A 24,137-nucleotide genomic window follows, 5' to 3' on the forward strand; every position below is an offset into this window, starting at 1 on the left:
ATATTTTTGACCCTGTAGTTTAGTATGTCACCTTTGGCAAAGGAGTGCTACAAAGAAAAACTGCCCCGTGTATCAGCACAAGGACAGGCTGAACTGTGTCAGCGTGGCAACATCTGATATGTATGATGCCGGGTAGATCTGCAGTGGAATTTCATCAAGGGCCTAGGGACCCTCACGGAGCCCTGAGACTAATATGATTATGCTTTGACAGAGCGGAGGTGGAAGCCCAGCCAGTCGCCATTGTTCGATCACAGCATGAGTAAAGTGTCTTCTCCGAACAGCCGCTGACCCCCTTTGCATTAATGCGTACACTCGCTTATCAGCTGTTATTCACCCCTCACATGTAGACGCCCTCCCCCCCGTGCACACATACACCCGTGGACATAGATGCACACAGTGATCCAGTAATGTAATCACAAGCAGACCACGTACAGGCAACAAGGCACACACTAGAGTAAACACTGAGGTACAAGTAGTTTGGTACACACACACACACACACACACACTTACCCTAACCATCTCAAGAACCCCCTCGACCCCTCAAAAAGACAACCTGGGCCCACAAAGTTAGCATTCCTCAAGAGTTTGGCCCCCACAACTTAATAAAAACAAGAAAACACACACACAGTGGGCCTGGCACCCTGTCAGGCAATCTGGCAGCGTCACAGGTTGTGTGTTTGCATGAGGGTATCATGCTGCGTAATGGCTGGAAGTGGTGGGGGTTAATCATCAACACCTCCTGTAAAACTTGCCACGCACCAGTGAGTGCAAGTTTTCTGAAATGAATCAAATGCTTTCCACTCTACTATGAAGCATCTGCCTCCGTGCACTCATTGAGAAACTTTGTTCCCTTAGAGCAGCAGGAAAACACAGATGGCCAGTTTGCTGCCATGACTAACAGTTGGTATGATGGGGTTAGTGTAATCTCGGATAGTCCGCCCCAGTGTCTTCCTCAGGCTTTACAGTAGTTTGGAGAAAATCGTGTACAGAACACTGGGATAGCTTGAGTTTTGAAATCTTGAGGCACCCAAGAGTCTGAAAGTCTGAAAACACCTACCTCTGAAAATGAAAAGTTTCATGTCATAGTAGAAACAAGGCCTTACATAGTTCAACCCTCTGAAGTTTTGTTTAAAACCTAATGACATCCAACTGTGCCCACACTCTTTTTGCCACTTTGTAGCCATCTCAGTAGTGTGGATCTATGGACGGTAATGTTAGCTTATTAACAAATTCATTTGGTCTGGATCCCTGATCCTGACTGGAATATCTTGACTACTGTTGGGTGGATTAACATGACATTTGTAAAGACATTCATGATCTCTTCACATTTGGTAATTTTCCCAAATCTATCTCTAGTGAGTGTTTTGTTCGTGTATAATGTCTTGACATGTATTGGAAATGTTATTCAGCAGATGAAAGCATGAATTATAACAACTTTGATGATTCCTTGACTTTTCATTCTGCCACACTGAGTTAAATAGTACACTAAATGGATTAGAACAAACTGTGTCTTGTACCGTCACAATTTTGACAGAGTTTAATTTCTTGATGGATTGCCGTGAAATTAGGCACAGACAGTCATGTCTTACATTTCTTAAATGTTAGACTGGCACCATTATCAGATGTTTTGGTTTAAACGTTGGGTTTCACTCTAACAGAACTACTACAGAAATCAGTGGAGTGATAAAAATGATGAGAATACTGCACCTGACAGTCGCCCCTGGAAGGCATTTATAGTTTTGCATTTGGAAATACTACTGGAAATAAATAATTAACTGGGAGAGAAATTCAACCCTCGTACTCACATTCACACCGCTGGCCAGTCATGGAAAGTTTTTTCAGGAAATTAAAGAAAACTGTAGAAATGGATTGACACGTTTGGTCCCACTTAAACATGGAACATGTATACGTTGGTACGTATGTTGGATAATCTTAACATGTTTTCAGGCTGTGCAAGTCCAGTCTGCATTGGCTGTGTGATTGAGTCCCCAGTATATCAGAAAGTGTATCACCAGAAACCAGAAACAATGCTGCTTATTTATTCATTCGATGCATCATCTGGTATTCTCAAATTTCACTGAGCTCAAAAGTTATGGGATATTAGTGGAACTGTGGACAATCTAAGTACGTACTGAATTTCTAGTCTGTCTGGTACTTGGAGTTTCCTTGTTTCCCTGCTTTTTTCTGCCTTTGGTTGCCTTCTCCTCTTCTTTCTCTGCTCTCTCCTTTGATCCACCCCCACTCTCCACTTCTCAGTCAGGGCTACAGGCGAAGTGGCTGGGACAGCCCGCTTGTTTTGTTCTCTCTTCCAACAGCCTGTTGGGGTCAGAGGTTAGAGGCCCTCATTCAGTGCTCCCTACTGCCCCCTGGTGCTCAGCATTACCTGCAGAAGGAGGCTTTCCCTCGTGAGAATTGGAGCCCTGCCAAGAGTCGACTTGGACAGAGAAATATTCAAGACAAGCGTGATTAAATCCCCAAATTTCCCTAATCAGGACATTCAAGGGTACTTAAATGGTCTGGGCAAGTCTTTAATTAAATTACAAAAATTTAAATGGTGCCTGTAAAAATCCTGAAAGTATACCAAATTAAATAAAGAAACACAATAATTGAGCTGTTTAAACACAAGCAGGCAATGGCATAGTTGAAGGGGTCAGTTCTATGTGTGTTGGTTTGAAGGCTCGAGCTGACAAGTAGTGTACAGACCTCCTATTTCGTAACCGTATGGGTTGTGCAACCCATGTAACTAGTGTAGGTGTGCTTGATACTTATTCAAATACATCTCATGGACACTCTAATGGAATGGGAGCTGTGGACCAGTTGTGAACAAATCATTAGTTATGTCTATTAAATAAACTTTTTGCATTTCTTCATATCAGAGATATAAGGTACATATGTTGCATGATTAAACAAAAAAAGTTTAATTTCTAAATATGGGTAAATATGGATCATTGTATGTGTTCGTTCACTATCTGCTTTTTATAAATTGCCTATTTTTGTATCCCCAGGTCTGTCTAAATTCCATCTGGAGCCGTCACCCCAAACAGTGCCAACTGGGGGAGCTGCCCGCTTTGAGTGTCAGATCGAGGGAGTACCTACACCTGTTATCACATGGGAAAAGGACGGAGTGGCTGTCCCCGAGGAGACAAGGTAGCCCCGCTTTGTTTTTGGAACTCGTTTGTCTTAAATATCCTCAGTATAGTGCATCAAGTGTACATCTTATCATATTCCCCTTAATTTAGTGTGAATTTACTGCAAACGCACCTTGGTGACTGCAATGTTACACACTCTGTTCAAGCATTTGTAGTCAAGCCGTGTGTTGGCCCCCATACGCACATTGGAGTTTCAGATGTCGGTCTAAATTCATTAAGTCTCCCGAGTGTTTGAATCCCAGTGCGCATAAATCCTAGCACTGCTGTAGTCATCCAGCTCATTTAACAGCTACTGCGTCTGTGTCACATTGCAGTTCAATTGCGGAAACATACATGCTGAGTTTGGAATTGAAGTCCAGGCTACGATAACATGACCTTGTTTATTACCTTATGTAGCTCTGGGCTTTTACATTTGTTTACTGCCATTTATTAATTTTTGTTGTTGTTGTTATTTTTTTATTGCAATAAGCAGCCTCAGCCTCAGTTCATGGTGGAAATACAGCCAAAGTCTCCTTTTATAATTTTCCTAATGTTGCCAGTCAGTCTTGTAAAGTGCCAACAGGAACTAACCATCAGGTTTTCTTCAGAATCACCTGTTTGCCTCAGAAAGAAAAAGGTAAGGTAGAGGAACAACAGTGGTCCCACTGAGGGGTAACCATTTGATTACATTCAAAGTTTCTTTTAATTAAAAATGGGCCAAGGACTTTCGCATGCCCCCACGCTGTCAGTCCCCAGCTGTGAATCTGAGTGCTCTACAGCTACAAAGTGAACCTGGAAAATTAGAAAACCTTTTAGTCATCTAGTTTGACATTTGAATCATCATTCTATGCTCATTAGCCCATGTGTAATTATTTATGCTGCTTAATTACTTTAACCTCATAATTTCTGTGTATATTCCTACATGCTGTATTTAGGTGAATTCGATGCAAGTAAGACTTAATAGTGGCTGCAATTTACAGAACACCCAGCCACATCAAGTGTATTTTACTCTTTAAACTTTTTCAAGGTAGAATTTTATGAACTACGAGAAGTAGCATCTTAAGGCAAACACTCCACTCAGCTCCACGTTTCAAGGTCTAATCCTGTGACCACATTGTGAACAGGTCTCCCTCTTTGTCTTCGTCTCTCAAAAATATTCTCACTTACTTGGCCGCTTAAAAATATTGACATTTCAGTGTGGCTCTACTGGCCCTGGAATTTGTTTCAAGCCTTGCTGCACAACGCCTAGTGTTAATGGCTGCCGTATCCCTGCGTGACCCGCACACAGCTTCCTGCTTGTAAGGTCTTACTGGAGGGATGCTGCTCTCCCACCTCAGGCACTGTTAATGGCTTCTCACAAAAAACGAACCAAAGTATGGCTGATAGATCGCTGGCGCTTTTCTCTGTGCTCTCCTGCTTTAATGTGGCTTTCCTGTCTATTGCTTCCTCTGCCATCGTTTTCTCGTCTCTAATGCCCCCTTTCCGTCTTTATTACCGTTTCTTTTCTGCCCCCGTTTCTCTTCATTCATGGCTCCCCGGTTTCCTCTCATTATCTCTTTCTTTTCTTATTCTTTGTTTTTCCTATACGCTACCTGTCTTTATTGTCCCTGTCTCTTTATCTCCTATCTCTCCACTTCCTTTCTACTTTGCTTGTGAACAGGCGACCACTAGTCATAGTTTGGTTGGATTAATAGACTATGATAAAGACAATAAGAGGCAGGAGGGCAATACATTGCCAGAGCCATAGGGGAGTGAGAAGTAGTGATGTGTAGGATTTCAGCAGAGTAAATATCAACATTTAAGTAGACCTTATAGACCAAAAATACAACCTATCACTATTTTATAAGGTTTATACTTGTGATTCTGTGAAGCTTGTCATGTCTTAGTCCATTAAATGACTTTCATCACTCGTTTTCAGCCCCTGTATTTCACTTTCATTTCACTTTCACATTCTGAGTTTTATAACTAATAATTGTAAACCCCCTTTGTGCGCAAAAACCCCTCTCTCCTGAATAAAGAAGGATGGAGCCTTGTGAGGACTTGTGGATCCCTGCAGAGTTGATCCGCTGGATACTTTATGCTCTAGAGCACTAAAGCCATTTATTCAGTTGTTTTCCTGTCTCACTCTGGTTCTTAATCTTTTTCCTTCTGCCGCCTCTCCTCTCTTTTGCCCTGTGTGCAACAGGTTCATTTCCCTTCCTAACGGGGTGCTCCAGATTCTGGGGGTGACCAAGGAGGATGAGGGCGTCTACCGCTGCGTTGTCTCCAATTCTGCCAGAAAGGACATCAGTCATGAAGCAAGGCTGACTGTCACCACAGGTGAGCCCTGCTGCAGTGCTTTATAGTGCTTGAATAGATGCACCACTAGGAGCTTCCAGGGCAATCTCTACTGTGACTTTTTGGACAACATGCTTCAACTGCATAAGGTCGGAGCATGAGTTTTATTTTTAAATTTAAAAATTGAGAAAGGGTTATAACTACCATATATTTTTCTGGCTATCTTATTTTCATGGTAACAGGTTGCTCTTTTATTCTATTATTCTAATAATATAATTATGGTAATAATTTGTTTCTGCGATGGTTTTCCATTGCTTTATTAGTATAAATAGTTTTGCTCTTAAAACACTTAAATACTGAGTTCACATTACGCTCACTTGCAGTATTTGATACCCGGCCGTGATGAGCTTCCATGTTTAAAGCGATGCCACAAAATCTTGGAAGGTACACGTCTCAAGGTGGTCACACACAAACTTTTCCACTCCAGCAGATGAATATGAAAACAGCCTTCTGCTGTCAAACTGCACCTACATCATTCGGCGCAGCGAAGGACAGCCGAGTGAAGCACATTACAGCGGTCCGGGCTTTGAAGATGCATTATAATGGAATGCATTACATGAAAGTACAGTGGGTTTGTTTACGTTGAGGATGCATTTATAAAGGATGCATTTACTCTAGTTGTTCCAGGGCTGTGGTCATTACAGCTATAGGAATAGCCGATCCTGTACGCATGAACAGTATTTAGAACAAATCTCTTGATTCATTCCCTTAAAACTTTAAACCAGACAGAGGGACAAAGTAGTTCTAATAAGATCAAAACATGGCCTTGTTATGAACCACCTAATTGTATAGAGGCCAGTGGCTGGCCTAGGGTAGATCTGAATAACAAGAGTTGAACATTTAACTGTTAAAAGTACATTTGGACATAAAATTAATAATTCTGACCTCAAGTCACTGGAAACAGTAAAGAAAAGGCCCTGTGCTCTACAGTCAAATTGCTGCTCTGAATTGATGTCTGATACTGAAGCCATCTTATTGAACGCGCTTTTATGATGTAAAGCACTTTCAGCTGATGTTGTGGATTAAATACATTGGCCTCGCCTGTCCTTCAGAATTAATTTGCTGCAACGTACAATATCAAGAAACCTTTATTCCCTGAGAGTCTACTGACTGTATTCACCTTCTATATGGCTAGTGGCAGTGGGCTGTACACTTTTAACTTAGTCTTCCAGAAGTGTCTGGCTCGTTCTCCCGTTTTGTTTACAGAGTTCAAAAAACAAAATATGAGCTGTTTTTCAGACTTGTAAGTACATACGATAGGTTAAAAACAAATGACCCTGTCTCCATGATCCCAGCATTTTTGTCTGTTTCAGAATTTCATACCATACCCGCGAGAGAACGCTGGCAAAAATCACATGGCACCAAGCAGCGCGGTCAAATCACTGAAAAGTGGATGTTTTATGTCACCTCTGAAAGAACACCGCAATATAACATATGTGCTGCAGTTTGCACTAAAAAGTGAAAAGAGGAGCTGTAGAAACATTGCAAAAATTATTCTGCAAATCTGAGGGAAGAAAACTAATGTCGAATAATATTTGCAGAGATTTTAATTAATCTGACAAACCGTTACATGAGTCATGTAATTTCAGTCATGTAATACCTTTTCATTAGATTTCAACCTTTGAAATGCTGAGTAAATATTTCAAAACATTTTACTGCAGTTTCCAATCATGGCATGATATTAATCCCATAGATCTGTGGGGGAAACTGATCATTTCATACATCGCATCAAACTCTAACTCAGCCTTACCTAAATGATTTTTAAAAAAATTCTCATCCTGACACCAAAGAAAGAGGACATCAAATCCTCAAAATGTACATTAATTTATTTCATTATGTTCAAATTTATGAAACTAGACTAGCAGTTCAGTTAAATAGGTAATACTGTTGAGAGAATTGTAATATCTTTCACTGTTGTTTATCTATCAGACATCACCACACACCTTTCCCCTCTCTGATCAAAGTCCCATGGTGACTGTAAAACACTTGCTTTAGTGGATTACATGCTGCATTGAATCAATGAATGCCATTGTGTGCGGTGTGACTTCACCATTAGTGAGCCCACATTAAAGCCGCGCTGTATTATCTGCCTCTGTCACTATAGCCAGCCGGAGATCAGTCAGCTTTAATTGGCTGCTCTGTGGAAAGCTTTGTGTCCTCTTTGAATCACGACTTGTGAGTCTTTTTAAAGAACGAAAAAGAGAAAGGAGGGAGTGAGGCAGAACCACGCGAGTGAAACACACTGGAGTTGTTGTAAAGTTTTCAGAGTTGTTACATCCTTTTTTAAGTTTCAGTTTTTAGTTCATTATTTAGTTTAACTCTCACCTCAGCTTTATTCTTTAAGCTAGATCTCGTAATGTGTCAGGTCTTGTGCTTGTATAGGTATTTGTATACAAAATGCACTTTAGTCAACAGGTGCAGAAGTATATAAAAATACATATACGTATATACCGATCAGACATAACATTATGACCCCCTTCCTAATACTGTGTAGGTCTCCCTTGTTCCTCCAAAACAGTTGTGACTCATTAGAGAATGGACATGGGCCTTCTGAGGGTGTCCTGTGGTGTCTGGCAACAGAATGTTGTTAGAGGGGGAATTTTGGTCCTATGGGTTGAGGGGAGGGGCCTCTGTGGATCAGGCTTGTTCCAGTGCATCCCACAGATACTTGATCAGTTTGGGATCTAGTGAATTTGGAGGCCAGGTCAACACCTTGTGCTGTTTTTCATGTTTTTTTAGTTGTTCCTAAACCATTCTTGCGTATGTGCCTGTGTCAGGCTGCATCCTGCTGGGGATGACTGCTGCCATCAAGGAGTGTCGTTGCAGTAGGGTGGGGTGGTCTGGTCTGGTCTAGGTGGGTGGTACATGACCAAGTAACGTCCACATGAATGCCAGGTCCAAACGTTTCCCAGCAGAACATTGTATTGTCACAAGATGGTCGATGTTATTTACTTCTCCTGTCAGTGGTTTTAATGTTGTGGCTGATTGATGTATGTATAAACTGTATGTGATCTTGCAGCTGTCACAGAGGTAAGAGAGGACACTTCTTAAGACTCTAGTGCGAGTCATCACATGAAACAGATGTCAGATCTAATGCCTTCACTTCACTCGCTTTCATTTCTGTGAATAGAATTCCTTAACACCCACACCCAAGCTTTGACAGGTTGATGTTGAAGTCATCAATTCACATGCTTAGCTCGAAAATATCAAATATTCAGCTGCTTTAAGCCCGCTGTCTATAGCTTCCTCCATTCTTCTTTACTCTTGCTGTTTTGCACACATCATATTTGCACCCACCCCTGTGAAGGCGCACCCTGTAGCGCAGCCCTCGCAAACGCAGAGTGACCCACTTAAAGCCTAATGCATAACCAAGACTTGCTGTATGTAATCCGAATGATTAATTTATAATGTGTTTACAGACGGCCAGGGCTCTTTCCTGAGATCATTAGCATTATGAGCTGCTGAGGACTGAGCAGAATTGCAGGGAAGTAAGGCCCACTCACACCAGCTGTACCTTAGGGGCTGATACTCAGGAAATAAGCATCCCTTCAATCCATAAACAGTACCCTTTGAATAACATCCTTTGTCACTGGAGAGGTAGGGTATTCATCAGCTCAGTAATTGAGGCTATTCTATCAGGTTTTTTTTTACTCTCACAGAAAACATTCTTTCTTTTGTGTTATTACCTAGAAGCATCACCTCCTTTCTCCACCTAACCTCCTCCACTCGGACGGCTGATGACGCATTTCTGTAAATGTACAGCATATCCTGTCATTTGAGCTTTAAGGGCCATCATCTGGTTTTCCAGCAAATGCCCTCACATCAGTACCCCTCTGATCAAGATTTACGATAAGATTCATATCGTATCCACAGCCACCGTGTGATGAGAATTAATTGAGCCCTAACCAGATACCAGGAAGCCAACTGTAGGGAGTGTTTTGATGTCAAAGTCCTCTAAACTGACAGTTCCTCTGAAGACATCCTCAAAAGCTCTCTGGATCCTGTCTTGTCTCCCGGCTAAATAGAATACAGTGCACAGATTCTCTAATACATGATAATTACAATTTGACGTATGAAATTGTAGGTTCTCGCAAAATGCAAGGACAGGATAGTATTAACTGTGACTTACTGTAATATGTTCTGTGTCTGAAATTAGTCACTTCAGTGGTGAGTAGTATTTGCATTACTGAAGAATCTGTAAACCTTGTCAGAGGATCATCTGTATTTGGCTTACAGCACGGCATATTTATGGGTCCATAACACCAATGCATACACTTTTTTTTTTTTTTTTTTTGGCTATTACAGGCTCTACTGAAGCCCTGAACACAGTTGTGATTGTAGCACCGCCTCAGAATGCCACAGTGGTGCTTGGCCATCCCGCCGTGATGGAGTGTATGGCGCAAGGCCAGCCGAAACCCCTGGTGTCCTGGAGCAGACTAGGTAATGCTCTCAAATGTTCTTACTCGCTCTTTTCTCTCTCTGCTTCTCAGGCCTATTTGTTTTTCCTCTTGTGGTGCATCTGTCACACTTTCATTATCTGCGCCTCTCTCCGCGTCTGTGTGCCTCTCTCACAGAACGAACACATGTCGGCAAGGCAGGATCAGATTTACGGTACCTGTAGCTGTGAAGCTGTTGTTTCAGTGATAATGGTTGTCTCTTCCGGGCTCCTCTATTGCGCATTGAGTCATGGTTTAAGATCATTTGTCACTTTGATTCATGCACACCTACGTAACTCTGACACTTAAACACACACACTTCTTGGTGGAAATGATGTGAATTCCTTCCTGATGCTGATATTTGGAGTCTGGTGCTGCATCTGAAATGATTCCCTCGTTTCACTATACAAAGAATATACACGTTGTCACCTTTTCACTTGCACTCTGTTATTCAGTAGATGTGCACTTCAGATCGGCAACTGTCGCTCAGTGAGTGATCATTTTCCACTAGGTTGTTTTGTGAGATTTGCAGGTTTTGACCGTTTTCTGTGGAAAATCTTCACTCAACAAAATGGCGGGCAAACTAAGTAGAGGTCTATATGGTGAACAGTGAATGATCTCAGACACGGCCTAGGAGTGTGCCAATGCAGACGCCTCAGTGCACCCATGCTGAAAAGTCACAGAGCCACCTGTTGGTCAGTTTGTATGATTACAGGTCAAATCCCCTGCTGTTCAAAGAGCCGCCTCTCTCTTTTGTGCTGTTTCTCAGGCAACTGAAAGCCCGAGAAATGATCTCCACTTTTCTCAAGGCTAGTCTCCTTTTTTTCCCATCTGTATGATCTGGGGCCGTCCTTTGTTATTCTCCATTGCTTTCTCCTTTGAACAGACGGAAAGCCCATTTCCACTGATGTGGTCGTCCTCGCAACAAACCTGGTGATTAGGGACACGAGGCGTCACCATGCCGGCATCTATGTCTGCCGGGCCAACAAGCCCAAGACCAGAGAGTTTGTCAACGCTACTGCTGAGCTGCATGTGCCTGGTAAGAGTAGTGTTATGTTCTGTACATAATGATTAGACATTTCTGAAAGCTGTTTCATTGAAAGCAGCAAATGAATGTTGGATTTAATGAAAGGTGTTGAGTGAATTAACTGAAGGTTTTTCTTATCTATAAGTAAATGAATAACAACTTCGCTCCTGGCAGATGTACAGTAGCTACCTTTGTAGCTCATGGGTTAAGAAGCTGACTGTGAACTGTGACATTACTTGTTAAGCCCTGCTGTTACATCACTTTCCTTTTTCTCTACTTTTAGAGTGTTGTCAAATAAAGAGGTGCAGTCTATGGCTGGGGTTTAGTCATGAGAGGGATTTCATAATTCCAATTACAAATTTGATTGGAGGACTTAGATTAAAGTGAAATTTGGAGAATCAGTAAGAGCAGGAGGACAAGGACGAGGTAGAACTGAATAAATCCGACATCCACTACAGTTCTGTAAAATAATGACATTGTTTTTCCAAGATGACGTCCAAACGTACACGTCCTCATGAGTCATTGGTCTTTTAGATGCTACAATCCACAAGCTGATGTTTAAAAGTGGTTTTATGACACAGTGCTAAATGTGAGATTCTGAAATGTCTTTTGCAAATGATTTAAAATATTGTGTTGTTTAAAGGAAAAATGTTATGCATGACAATGAGCATTACTCAGCACTGCTCAGTGTGTGAAAGCTGTATTTTGTCAACTGTAGCTCTGGAGGTGCTTTAAGTCACAAGAGTCACTTGAGTCATCGTAATGTAGGCTGGAAACATTTAAGTAAAAGACAGTCACGAACACAGGTAGGTTTGAACTGGAAGATATGGCATTTATCTGATGTGAACCGGGGCGAAAGAAGGACATTCAGATAAAACTGAAAGTCAGGATTTCCTCCAGCAATGCTACATATTGAATCCATCTCATATAAAAGCTTTTGAGTTTCTAGTACACAGGTCAAAGTTTTGGTTCTTCTTTCCAACAGCCCCTCCAGTGATTCTTCAGCCCCCAGAGACAGTGTCCCTCTCCCGGGGAAACACAGCCAGGTTTCTTTGCAACAGCTCTGGGGAGCCTCCTCCTGTGTTGCACTGGCTGAAGAATGGCCAACCCATCAAGTCATTCAGACGAGTGAAGACCCAAAGCCCTGGAGTTCTGCTCATCAACCAGCTGGCTCTGGAGGATGCGGGCTACTACCAGTGCATAGCAGACAATGGTCTTGGCACTGCCTGTGCCACTGCTAAACTGACGGTCATTGTTAGGGAAGGTCTGCCCAGTCCTCCTCGCCACCTGTCTGCCACACCCTACTCCAGCACTACTGCCCTCCTCACCTGGGAGAAACCTGAGTACAACTCAGACCAAATAATCGGCTACTCTGTGCACTGCCAGCGTGCTGCAGGTGTGTCCCTTTCAAAACTTGGTGTGTGCCGGTATGATATGAGCACATTTTCAAAAAAAACAGGATTTGATTAAAATATTTTTCCTCCTTTTCAGGCTCCGATAATATGGAGTATCAATTTGCAATGAACAATGACACCACTGAGTATCTTGTCAAAGAGCTTCTCCCGCACACTGCCTACACCTTCTTTGTGGTGGCTTACTCTCCCATGGGTGCCAGTAGTCCATCCCTGTCTGTTACTGTAGAGATGCTGGAGGATGGTGAGTAATCGAACACAGTTGAAAACAGCTAGAGATAAGGCCACACGGGAGTTCAACCTGGGAGGCTTCACTGACATTATAACACTCATACTTTACAGTTACTGTACACATATATAGGGTAGGCCTTCAATGTGCAGCGTTAGACAGCTCCGTCTGTTCTTTCTTTCCTTCTTGCAGTACCCAGTGCACCTCCTCAGCTGTCTATAGCTAGCACTTCTCCCACAGACATCAGGCTGATGTGGCATCCATTGTCCTCGCAGCACAGCCATGGAGCTGTTACCCGCTACCGCATTGAGTACAGCACACTGGATCAGGGTGAGTAACGGCTGCGGGCTATGACTGACACTGGAAAACAGCAGTGTGACACACTGAGTTTAATTTGTCATCGAAAGAACTTTCCCTGAACTTATGGCACCGTTGCACTTCCACTTGCATTTGCACATTGATGCTTTGGTTTATTATGTACTGTTGCCTTTGTGTGGCTTTATTGTTTTTTTAGCTGTTTTATCTGAGTAATCCTATAATATTTATAATGTCCTCTATAATATGCTAGAATATCTATAATATTTATCTGATTTATCTTTATTTGTAAAGAGCACAGTGGGAAATAAATTCCCTGCTTTCTGTTTCTGAAAATAGTTCATAATGAGAGTGCAGAGCCTCAGAAATTGGTATGGCAGGGCTAATTAATTTATATAATGCAAAAGTGTACTTGAAGAGCAACATCATTTATTCTCAATAACCCCTTTCTGACATACACAGGGATTTCAAGCTCACTGTAAATAGAGCGTATTTTCGCAGGTTGTCCCTAAGAGACAGAAATATACATAAACATACATTAGTGCAGCAGCAGCACATTTGTGGTACCAATTACGCTATTTCCTGATTCATCACTTCCAAGAAAAAACATATACAGCTCTGCATTTTCTCTAAGAAAAGCATTTGGAAAAAACAGCTACTACATTAGTATGTTTGTATGCTATGTATGGATGCATGTACTGTGTGTTCCCACAGTGGACACTGTGTTCTCAGTGGAGGTGGGGGGGAACGAGACTCAGTTCACGCTGAGAGAGCTGCAGCCCAACCAATCATACCGACTGAGGATAGCAGCTGGAACAGGCGTTGGCTTTGGGGTTCCCTCTGAGTGGGCTCAGCACCAAACGTTAGCCCACTACAACCACAGCGACCACAGCACAGGTAAAGAAGACACATTTTAAACCTGGAATTTTTATTATTCTGTTGGATCTGACAAGGACCAGACTGTGATGACAAGACGACTGTGTCTCCAAATGCGGGAATCCCAGTGTGCATAGTCCAAGGAACACCAATTAGCACAGGCGCCAAGGTCATGGGCACCCAAGGCCCACTGATATGCATAGGGAGAGAGAAGGCCAATCAAACAGAGCAGCTACTGTAGCACTGAAAGATGCACATGCACAGCTTGTTTCTTTTTCTTCACCTGGGAAAGAGATGGCGACAGGGTGCACACTATAGGAAGAAGGCAACCTGGCAGAGGCAGTATTATGATCTAAGAAATGTTGTGGCATTTATGTGGATGTTACTTTGACATGTACCACTTATGTAATCACTGTTGTAGACCATGTACGCCCTTTCATGACAACACTGATGGTGTTGGCCTCTTTCAGCAGGATAATGCACCGAGCCACTGAGAAGAAAAATGTTCAGAAGTGTCTGAGTAATATGACAAAGAGCTCAATCGGCTTGAACATCATGGGTTGGGCCGATAGTCTGAAGTCCAGTACATCAAGGCCCCACCTCACCACTGCTGCTCACATCTTAGCATCTGATACTACAGGACTCCTTCGGAAGTTTTATGGAGTCAATGCTTTGATTAGTCAGAGCTGTTTTGGCAGCACAGGATAAGGCATCTGCATATTAGACAGATGTGGACATTACTAATTAGCTTAATTTTATGTGAATGCAAAATATTTTTATTTTTAAGATTTTTAAGATTAAGAGATGAGAATATTACACCGATCAGCCACAACATTAAAACCACTGACAGGAGAAATAAATAACATTGACCATCTTGTGACAATACAATGTTTTGCTCAGAAACCTTTGGACCGTCTTGCCATTCGTGTGGATGTTACTTAGACATGTACCACCCACCTAGACCAGACCAGGCACCCCCACCCCATAGCAATGACACTCCTTGATGGCAGCAGCCATCCCCAGCAGGATGCAGCCTGACACAGGAACACACATGAAAACAGTTTAGGAACAACTCAAAAAACATGAAAAACAACACAAGGTGTTGACCTGGCCTCCAAATCTCCTAGATCCCAAACTGATCAAGTATATGTGGGATGCAGTGGAACAAGGCTGATCCACAGAGGCCCCTCCCCTCAGGACCCAAATTCCCCCACTAACACCATTGTATATCCAGACGCCACAGGACACCCTCAGAAGGCCCATGTCATTTTCGGAGGAGTCAAAACTGTTGTAGAGGCACAAGGGAGACCTACACAATATTAGGTCTTGTTTTTGGGTTGACAACAGAGTTGTGTTTTTGATAGACATCACACATCAGGTAACAGCAGGACTGCATGAATTTGACCAGGGATCTTTTCCGTAAGCAATGGGTCAAGTAAAAGTCAAGTTGTTCTTCTTTTTCAGTGATCTTTGCTCCTACTGAGCTGAAAGTCAGAGCCAGAGTGAACACACTCAACGTGACATGGCATCCCTCACCCAATCACACGCTGGCCTCTGGTTACAAACTGTCCTGTCAAGAGGTGGAGGCCGAGGAGTCGGTCCACAGAGCGAGAACAACACAGACCCACACCATAAGGCTCCGTAAGAAGGCGCGGTATCATCTCCTCACCGGGCTGGGTAAGCTGGGTTGATAGAGCCCTTTCCTCACACATATTTGTGGTTTTCAAACCTTTCATTATTTCACATTTTGATTTAAATATTAACTCAAATGGTGACCACTTTGGAAGAATTTGGATGAGGCTGTTTTTAAGTAAAATAGGTTTTGATCAGAGCAAGGGAAATGCTGTTTAGTTTATGTCCTCTACAGACACTGTTGTATTGCTATTTAGACAAATAATGAACAGCAATAGACAGACAAGTCTCAGGAAAAAAATATAATAATTGTTTCAGGACATAAGTGCAGGATCTAGAGCATCTAGAGTCTCTCTCTAGGTAACTACAGTAGGGAAAATCAATCATTCTGCCTCTGTCCCTGTGTGTTTGTGTTTGTGTCAGTCCCTGACCGGCAGTATGAGGTGAGGGTCTGGGCATTCAACAAGCAAATAGATGGAGCAGCTGCAGTGTGGAAGGGAAGGACAGACAAGGCCCACGACAGACGTAAGACTTCACCTTGTATGTGTGCATGCATAAATGAAAGATGCTAAGTGTTTACATCTTGACCTTTATTCCTTTTACGGGCTGAAAAATAGTGACAAATGATGCTTATATTTGCCAAGAGTAAAGGAAAGTCCTGTGTACTTGTGTGTTAAAGCATCAGGACCGCACACGCACCCCTTTCCGTTGCCCCCAAGCAGCATCCAGGCCACGGCCAACAGCTCCACCTCCATCTGGCTGCGCTGGGAGAAGCCGAGGTTCAGCAACGTACGCATCATCAACTACACGGTGCGCTGCAGCCCAGCAGGAACCACCAACGCATCCCTGGTCTCTTATTATACCAGGTCAGAACATCGGGCTTAATATCGGAAAGTGAATCATGTCTGTGTTATATGTAAGAGATAACAACTTATGTCACAAAATTCTACTTCCTCCATATCCCCCTTTGTATCAGAGATTTCCTCCATTTGAAAGTTTTCTTCTGTAATTCTACAAGTCTAAACTAATGACAGAAACAAGTCATGCAGCAGCACACTATTACTTCTGCGGATGTAATATTATATATGGGAGAAAACACATTCTTGTATTTTCCTGCCTAGTTTTGATCTGTCTTTCTCTCACTCACTTGGCATCTGAACTCTTTAAGTTGCCTCACTAGAAAATAGCATTTGAACCTCTGTATGTTTTTAATAGCCCCATGGTCTCAAATTTCTTCCAGTACTGTTCAGGACCAAAAAGGCAACACATCTTTTCTGTTACGTTTTGAATGGCTGGAGTAGCTCCGGCTTGTCAAGTTTTGGTGTCAGAGTGTCTTTAGAGGCACTGACTAATGGCGCGAAAAAACGTGTTTCCATTGCTCTTACATTTTACAGTTATATTATGACTACAGTTACATCCCTGCTGTCTTAACCATTCTTGATATAGAGTTACATAAAAAGATACTGTACTATATAGGGGTCTCATAGTATCAAGTATTAATAATAGTAATATAAAGATGACAAATAATGTCGCACAACACGCATAAACTAACAAGACTTCACTCACTTGCCAGTTCATAAATGTGTTACTAGTGAAAAGGAATGTACCCTTATATAGTAAACACTAAATCTTGAAGGTTATGGTATTCAGCATTTCTTTAAATAACTGAGAAACCTGTTTCATTTTGGAGGCCGTGGTTTGTGGCACTATTCAATTGTACTGACACATTTTTCTATTATTTGGACAACCCCATTATAGTAACAGAAACACTTTAGTGTTTAATTCAATCCAGTTTAACCCTTTACAGGGCGTGGAACCATATATGGTAACTCTAACACACATTTTACCTCAGTGAGGTCTAGAAGCATGTGGTTTTCACCCAGACAATCAGCAAAGATCAGTCAGTCTCAGGTCAAATCAGGGTCAAATTTGGTCTGCAAGGTCCAACTCTGCATGAACGCTGATTGTAACTACTTTATTAAGTACCACCAAGAAGTGGCCTAATTTTGTCTAATGTGATACTGTGTATGTTGACAAGTACCTGAATCAGCACTTAATGTTCTAATGGCCTAAAAGACATGTTTACATCAGTTTATCACTTAAGGGCAAGGAACCATATATGGTCATTTCACTGAGCCTGATTTAATACATAAAAATGAAAAATTTAAAGAAGAAAAAAGGCTTTTTATGCCTTACACTAACACCCTCGGGTTGGAGATTTGTAATTTCCAAGTATTTCAATGAGTGGGTTAAAGGGTTAACAGCAGCACAAACTACTTCCTACACACAAAATGATCATACAGTTAAATCACCACCTTCCTTAAGCTGAGAACAACATAAAACGAGCATTATAACAGCCATGAGGGGGGATTTAGTGTAGACAGTTATATTAGGATGCATTTGTTCTCACTAGTTTATATTTAATTATTAAACTGCATTATTATTATTTTTTTAATTAAACACAGTCAAGGCTCCCCTGTCTTTGTATGTTGCAGTTCTGCGCAGGATATACTGCTCGGGGCACTGAAGCCTTTCACCCGCTATGAGCTGGCCGTGCAGTCTAATGGAGTGGACGGGGTTGGACCCTTCAGTGGCACTGTGGAGGAGTCCACTCTGTCTGACCGTAAGTCTCCACCCAACCCTGAAGATTTCACCGCTGCTTTTACTGTCGGCATATTGTTGATTATAGGTAATCAGTGGTATATCTACAGTGGTTGTAAACCTTCTGGCATAAGAGAATTTGCTTCAAGTGTGGTGCTTGATGAATGAAAACACTCCTTTTCCTTTACGGTTCCCCTGAGAAAGTCTCTTAACCTAAACGGCTCAGAAAGAACTGCACCGTGCCAAAAAATAGGAAAGCGCTGGTATCCTAGGCAGTTAGCAGGTGTAGATGTGTGTAGATGTGTTTCTTGCAGCAAATGACGACAGTGGCTCTGTGGGAATTCTCTTTTTGAATGATTTTTAAAGACATAAAATAAATAACTTCAACTTCTTTACTCAGCCATCCAGCTCCAGCATAGTCTTTACGATTGATTATTAGATCAACACTTGGTCTTAAAATGCTTATAATGGTTGAGTTCATATTTTTCTTCTTCTTGCACATAGCAAGGTAAAGGTTTGTTTTTTTCAGCTGCATCACATGTATATGAAGGTGTGTTTGATTTGTGCATTCAAGTGAGTGTGTACTCAGATCAGTGCGTTGGCCGGCGTACGTGAGAATTAGTGCTTGGCAACAATTTCTGGTAACTGGCTGTTATAAAACACCCAGGTGTAATAGTGGCTCTAATGTTGGCCAGCAAGACTTTTCACTCAGGTGACGGTGGTGAGCGTTGAGTGTTCTAATGACATTATTACCACGAGTCGCCCCGTCACGCTCCCTGCTATGGTGTGACAACACCTGAGCCCTTTCCCATTCCCCCATTGCCCTGCTTGTCCCTCCTCCCCTGTACCCAGGTGGCCGGGACATGAGGACACAGATGGTTGTCACACAACATGTCAAATCCCCCACGCAGACAATATACATTCCCCAGCTGTGAGGCCTCATTACTGGACTCTAATTACTGACCTGGTCCTCCTTTCCCCTTCAGGGCCCTCCACACCTCCGGAAGAGCTGCAGCTGAGTGCTCTGGACTCCTCCTCTGTGCTGGTGAGCTGGCGCCCTCCGCTGGAGCCTAATGGTATCATCACCGGCTACAGGATTCTGTACAGTAGCAACCTCAGTGAGCCTGAGCATTTGTGGAAAAACCTCTCTCAGGATGGTGGGTCTTCCCAGACATGACACAAAATAATGCTCACTTATATTGGTTTATATATATTTAACAAGATCTTTAATGCAGTTATTGATATACTGTAAGTGAAACTGTCTGTCTGTCATAACTGACTATGGATCTCTCTCAGGGAGCATTACCAGTGTGGAGGTCCAGGGTTTGTCCAGTGGCACTCGTTACTTTTTTAAGATGGGAGCATCTACTGAGGTGGGGCCAGGCCCTTATTCACCTATAAAGGATGTTCACACTCCCCTTCAGAAATATGGTATGTGTTATATAGACCACATATGTGACAGTAATAATAAGGAATGAAGGTGTTCACCAAAGGGGTCAATAAAAACTATAGAGTTTAACAGACGGAGACTAAAGCATCAAAATCAACCAACAACCAGTTTATATGAAAAAGTTAGACTACTTCAGTATGGCTGTACATTTTGAATAGGAATTTGGACCTTGACAGGCAGGGATGTTGTGTTGTTGGATGTTGTTGTTATGTATACTCGCTACTGTATGTACGAATGAATGGTTACATGTAGAGAACGAATTTCCCCATTAGGATTAATAGAAAACTTACAAAAGCTTCACTTTGTCGCACAAATGGTAGCACCATCTTGATCAACAAAGGACAACAGCTACTACAGTAATTAAATGAAATGCGTCACTAATGCATAGTTTTCATTGGTGCTTACTATTTAAACAACGTGACTTCTACAGTGTTTTTTTTTTTTTTTTTCACTTCAGCGCATGAAACAGAAGAAACTATTGCTCATTTGTCTTCTGTGTACGTTGTCTTGTTTTTATATTTTTTAGTACCAGATTTTCTCCCTTTTCCCCAAAGGGTTGCCCTCATCAGCGACCGCCAAAGGGCATCTTTAAATTAAGACTCTGCACAAAACACTCTCTTCACTTTCAAGTTGCTTTCTGCTTGGGCTTGCAATCTCATTACACATATTCTGGGTCCATCGGTCAATAATTCAGACAGGAAGTGTAGGAAGTGTCTTTTTAAAAAAAATAAAATAAATAAATATATTAAGCCCTCCACGTCCTATTAAGCATTTGAGTTTTCTCTGCCACATGTTCCTCTAAGATACAGGAAGTTCATACACATCCAGTACTTTTCCGATGCAAGAAGCCGCAGAATGCATTTCTTCTTCATTTTTAAATTTTTTTTTTTAAAGCAAAATCCTTAATATAATAAATAGAGTAACAGGTTTATTTTGCTCACATGCGCTGCAGAAGTGTTACCAGAAAGCAGTGGAAATGGGACTGAGATGGCTTGTGGGTGGGTGAGAGCTCTTGCCATCTGTTTCCTCTCCTCTCCTAATCCCGCCTGCCAGAGCTGCCCAGCATAAATGAATATCAATGAAGGTCTTCTTTCCCTTGTCAAATGTTGCCTCATATCTCTTGGCTACACTAACCTTGCCTTAGATGAGGAAATCAATACATTCTAGCAGCCCCTTTACATCAGACCAGTACCAAACTAGATTTCATTGAATTTTTAAGATGGACTTATAGGTCAAGTCAAGTCAATAGCTACTAATAGATTTATTATGAAAATAAATGTAGAATTTGTAACACAATATTTCTGTCATGAGTCGATAGTTGCCTGTTTATAACTATAAAACTATAACTATTTTTCTTTCTCTCTTGTTACATGTTTTATGGTGTGTTAACAGAGTTGGACATCCACGCTGTGACAGGCATCATTGTTGGCGTGTGTCTGGGGCTCATATGCATCCTCCTCTGCATGTGTTTCAGCTTTCGTAACAGCAAATCCAGGTAAGGCAGTACCGAAGAATATCTCATTTATTAGGAGACCAAACACTGAAAGTGGCTGAAACCCTACTGCTTTTGTTCAGATTTTTCTTATTCTGTCAGTATAGTATGACTGGCGGCTACATTGTAGATGGTGCAAAGCTCAGACTTTTATTGCAGCTCTTCTAAGGCCAGACATCTGAACTTTTCTCTCCCCCTTGTGGCGGTGAGAGTAATTACATAACAACCATTGACGTCTGCATATGACATATTCCAGCAGTCTTCTGTCCCTCTCCAAGAAAAAGCACTGGTTAATTTGAGTTTGTTCTCATCTTTTATATTGTAATGCTTCCTCTGGATGAAGAGCATTAGAAACTTTTTTGGATGCACCCAAGCTTCCTGACCATCACAGCTGGTTAATTTCTTGAACCCAAGTTACATTTATAACTCTTGTCTACCTACGATTGCAATATATTGTATGAAATAAATAGTATAATCTGTGCTGTATGAATCGTTTGTCATGGGCTTGAATGTACAACCCAGGAACCTGTATTCACTTTCTTAAAGGATCAATCTCCTTTTCTTCCCCTCCCATCACTGTTGCCAACAGGGAGATATCAGGCGGTCTGGACCCCGCTGCTGTGATACCTCAGTACAGGAGAGGAGGCTGCCCTGGTCCCTCCAATCTTCCAGAGTGTAGCAATAGCCATGAGCTGGAGACACTGATGCCCCCAGGCAGCCAAGAGTCTGCTCAGTTGCCATCAGAAGCCCCGGAGGAACAGAGTTTGATGGCAAGTGCTAATCCAGGGGAAGGGGAAGATGCCCCTGCACCTGAACCCAAGGTCAAAACCTGCATGTGGGGAAAGCTCATTTCCAGATGGGTCCTGGACATGCTCTCTGTAATTTTTTTCTTCACATATTGATAGCGGGATAATAGTTCTAATTTTGATGCTTTTACTGTGTTGCTCATCTTGCAGGCTGCTTGGAACGGATCTGTGAGCCATAACTGGGCCAACAGAATCACTAGATACAGAGACACCATATCAGAAGACTCCCCAACACTCATTAATGGAGCTCTCAACATGCTAATTACTGATAACGGCATGGTAAATAAATGGATGAATGACCTACACCATCTGCGATAGTTATCAACTGGTCTCTGACAAGCAGCTTTAGCTCTAACATCACTGGCTAACATTGCATTTCTAATCAACTGTTTCCTAAGCCCGCCCTTCATCGTTACTAATGCCTCTCACACATGTAGAAATAGTGGTGTGAAGTTACAGTAAGTCATAAACCAAATCTGAACTGTCATCATTAGATTTTACCAGCAATAGCTCGCTAAGAATTGTCTCTATTCTGTCTTTATTGTCTCCAGCTGACCTGCTTATTACAAGAACCCTATGAATATGGTCTGAACTAGACACTTCATAGAAACATATACACCGATCGTCCACTACATTAAAACCACTGACAGGAAAAGTAAATAACATTGACCATCCTGTGACAATGTTCTGCTGGGAAACTTTTGGACCTGGCATTCATGTGGATGTTATTTAGACATGTACCACCCACCTAGACCACACAAGCCACAGCAATGACACTCCTTGATGGCAGCAGCCATCCCCGGCAGGATGCAGCCTGACACAGACACAAACAAAAACGGTTTAGGAACAACTCAAAAAAACATGAAGAACAGTACAAGGTGTTGACCTGGCCTCCAGATTCACTAGATCCCAAACTGATCAAGTATCTGTGGGATGCAGTGGAACAAGCCTGATCCACAGACACCCCTCCCATCAACCCATAGGACCCAAAGACCCCCACTGACAACATTCTGATGCCAGACACCACGGGACACCCTCAGAACCCCCATGTCTCTGATGAGTCACAAGGGAGACCAAGACAATATTAGGAAGGTGGTCATAATGTTATGCCTGATCAGTGCCTGTTATTGTTCTAAAGACTGAGGATTAAGTTCCAGAAGACAGAATTAGACATTGTTCTTGTACTGAAAGGAGGAAGTACTCAGTCCTATATTTAGATAATCATACACTTCGTAAATGCATTTCCTCCTCCACATCTCTCAGTGGCTGGACATAGTAAATTCACCTTCCCTCTGCCCCCTAGAGACCATCTACTCAGACGTCTTCTCTCTTTTCTGTGTTGCAATGAATTCAAAAGTAACAATAACATTTATTAACTCCAAGATGAAAGTACGCGGAGAAAGCTGCCGACACACCAGCACACGATTATAATTGAAGTACAAACTGATCTGTACTCCAGCAAGCTGTAAGCTAGTTAGTTATGCTTACAGTTGCAGATTACGTAAAATGAAATATCCATTCCGTACTCTTACACATACTCTGGGAATGTTCAGAAGCATCATTCTTAATTATGCAGGTAGCTAAGCTAACAGATAAATCTCAAGAAACACTGATGTTGTTTTGTTTGCAGGGTTTAGACGATCGTCTCTCCGCATCCCTGTGCAGTAACCAGGTCGAGGCAGAAGTCATCGTTCACTCTGAGCTGTCAGACCCTGAGCGGGACAAAGAGGAGGAGGGCAGTGACAGGGAGAAAGATTCTAACACCATCAAAGGACCCTCATTATCAGAGGGAAGATGTTCCCCCTTGAGTCAGCCAAGTGTGCCGGGAGAGGAGGAACCTCCGGAGAAACTGGCCCAAAGTCTTCCCTCTATAAAGTTGGTGGCTAATCACAACAGGGAGACAGGCGACACAGATCCACAGCAGGACGTGGGGCTTACCAACGGCTTCCACTCTCCTAAGACTGTGAGGTCTGTGCTGAGGTCAGAGCATCTGGAAAACAGGGACTCCAGACACTGTCCTTCACCTGCAGGGAAGGCCATCTCTGCTGGACTGTCCCCTGCCCCCTTTGTCAGCTCCGGCCTTGTCCACTCTACCTCAGCAGCACACACTTATCTGTGCCCATAGCCTCTGCATGTAGGGCATCAGCCACACATAGACATCAGACCGATTTTCTTTTATGTACCCAGGAAGAATCCCTATGGATCATTGTTATGCACCTCATTATTTGATTTATTTCTCTTCCTTGCAGAGTTTTATAGATACTTTTAATCCATCGTTTCATATGTGTGTGTATATACAGTTTGCCTGCATATACAGTATATTTTTAGTGGTAGAGTACTGTATATGGGTATGTATTCTCTATCACTGCAACCATTCTTCCCTCTGGGTAGCTTTC

The 24,137-nt window shown here is 42.3% G+C and overlaps 1 protein-coding gene across 1 annotated transcript in view; it reads left to right on the top strand.

The window, feature by feature from the left end:
- Positions 1-23,866, top strand: part of igdcc4 (immunoglobulin superfamily, DCC subclass, member 4) — a gene marked incomplete at both ends in the record, with an annotated part of 43,022 nt that extends 19,156 nt beyond the window's left edge. The window contains 18 exons of the mRNA XM_084541027.1: positions 3,006-3,147; positions 5,314-5,447; positions 9,771-9,905; positions 10,788-10,940; positions 11,914-12,324; positions 12,420-12,584; positions 12,762-12,899; positions 13,599-13,781; positions 15,225-15,437; positions 15,816-15,917; positions 16,072-16,258; positions 17,888-18,015; positions 18,980-19,150; positions 19,290-19,424; positions 20,836-20,938; positions 21,525-21,756; positions 21,892-22,020; positions 23,372-23,866. Coding sequence (XP_084397153.1) covers positions 3,006-3,147; positions 5,314-5,447; positions 9,771-9,905; positions 10,788-10,940; positions 11,914-12,324; positions 12,420-12,584; positions 12,762-12,899; positions 13,599-13,781; positions 15,225-15,437; positions 15,816-15,917; positions 16,072-16,258; positions 17,888-18,015; positions 18,980-19,150; positions 19,290-19,424; positions 20,836-20,938; positions 21,525-21,756; positions 21,892-22,020; positions 23,372-23,866 — 3,356 coding nt within the window. The remainder of the gene's footprint in view (positions 1-3,005; positions 3,148-5,313; positions 5,448-9,770; positions 9,906-10,787; positions 10,941-11,913; positions 12,325-12,419; positions 12,585-12,761; positions 12,900-13,598; positions 13,782-15,224; positions 15,438-15,815; positions 15,918-16,071; positions 16,259-17,887; positions 18,016-18,979; positions 19,151-19,289; positions 19,425-20,835; positions 20,939-21,524; positions 21,757-21,891; positions 22,021-23,371) is intronic.
- Between the last annotated feature and the right edge of the window lie 271 nt (positions 23,867-24,137).

The sequence above is a fragment of the Chelon labrosus genome (assembly GCF_963514085.1).
Source record: "Chelon labrosus genome assembly, chromosome: 3".
NCBI classification, from domain to species: domain Eukaryota; kingdom Metazoa; phylum Chordata; class Actinopteri; order Mugiliformes; family Mugilidae; genus Chelon; species Chelon labrosus.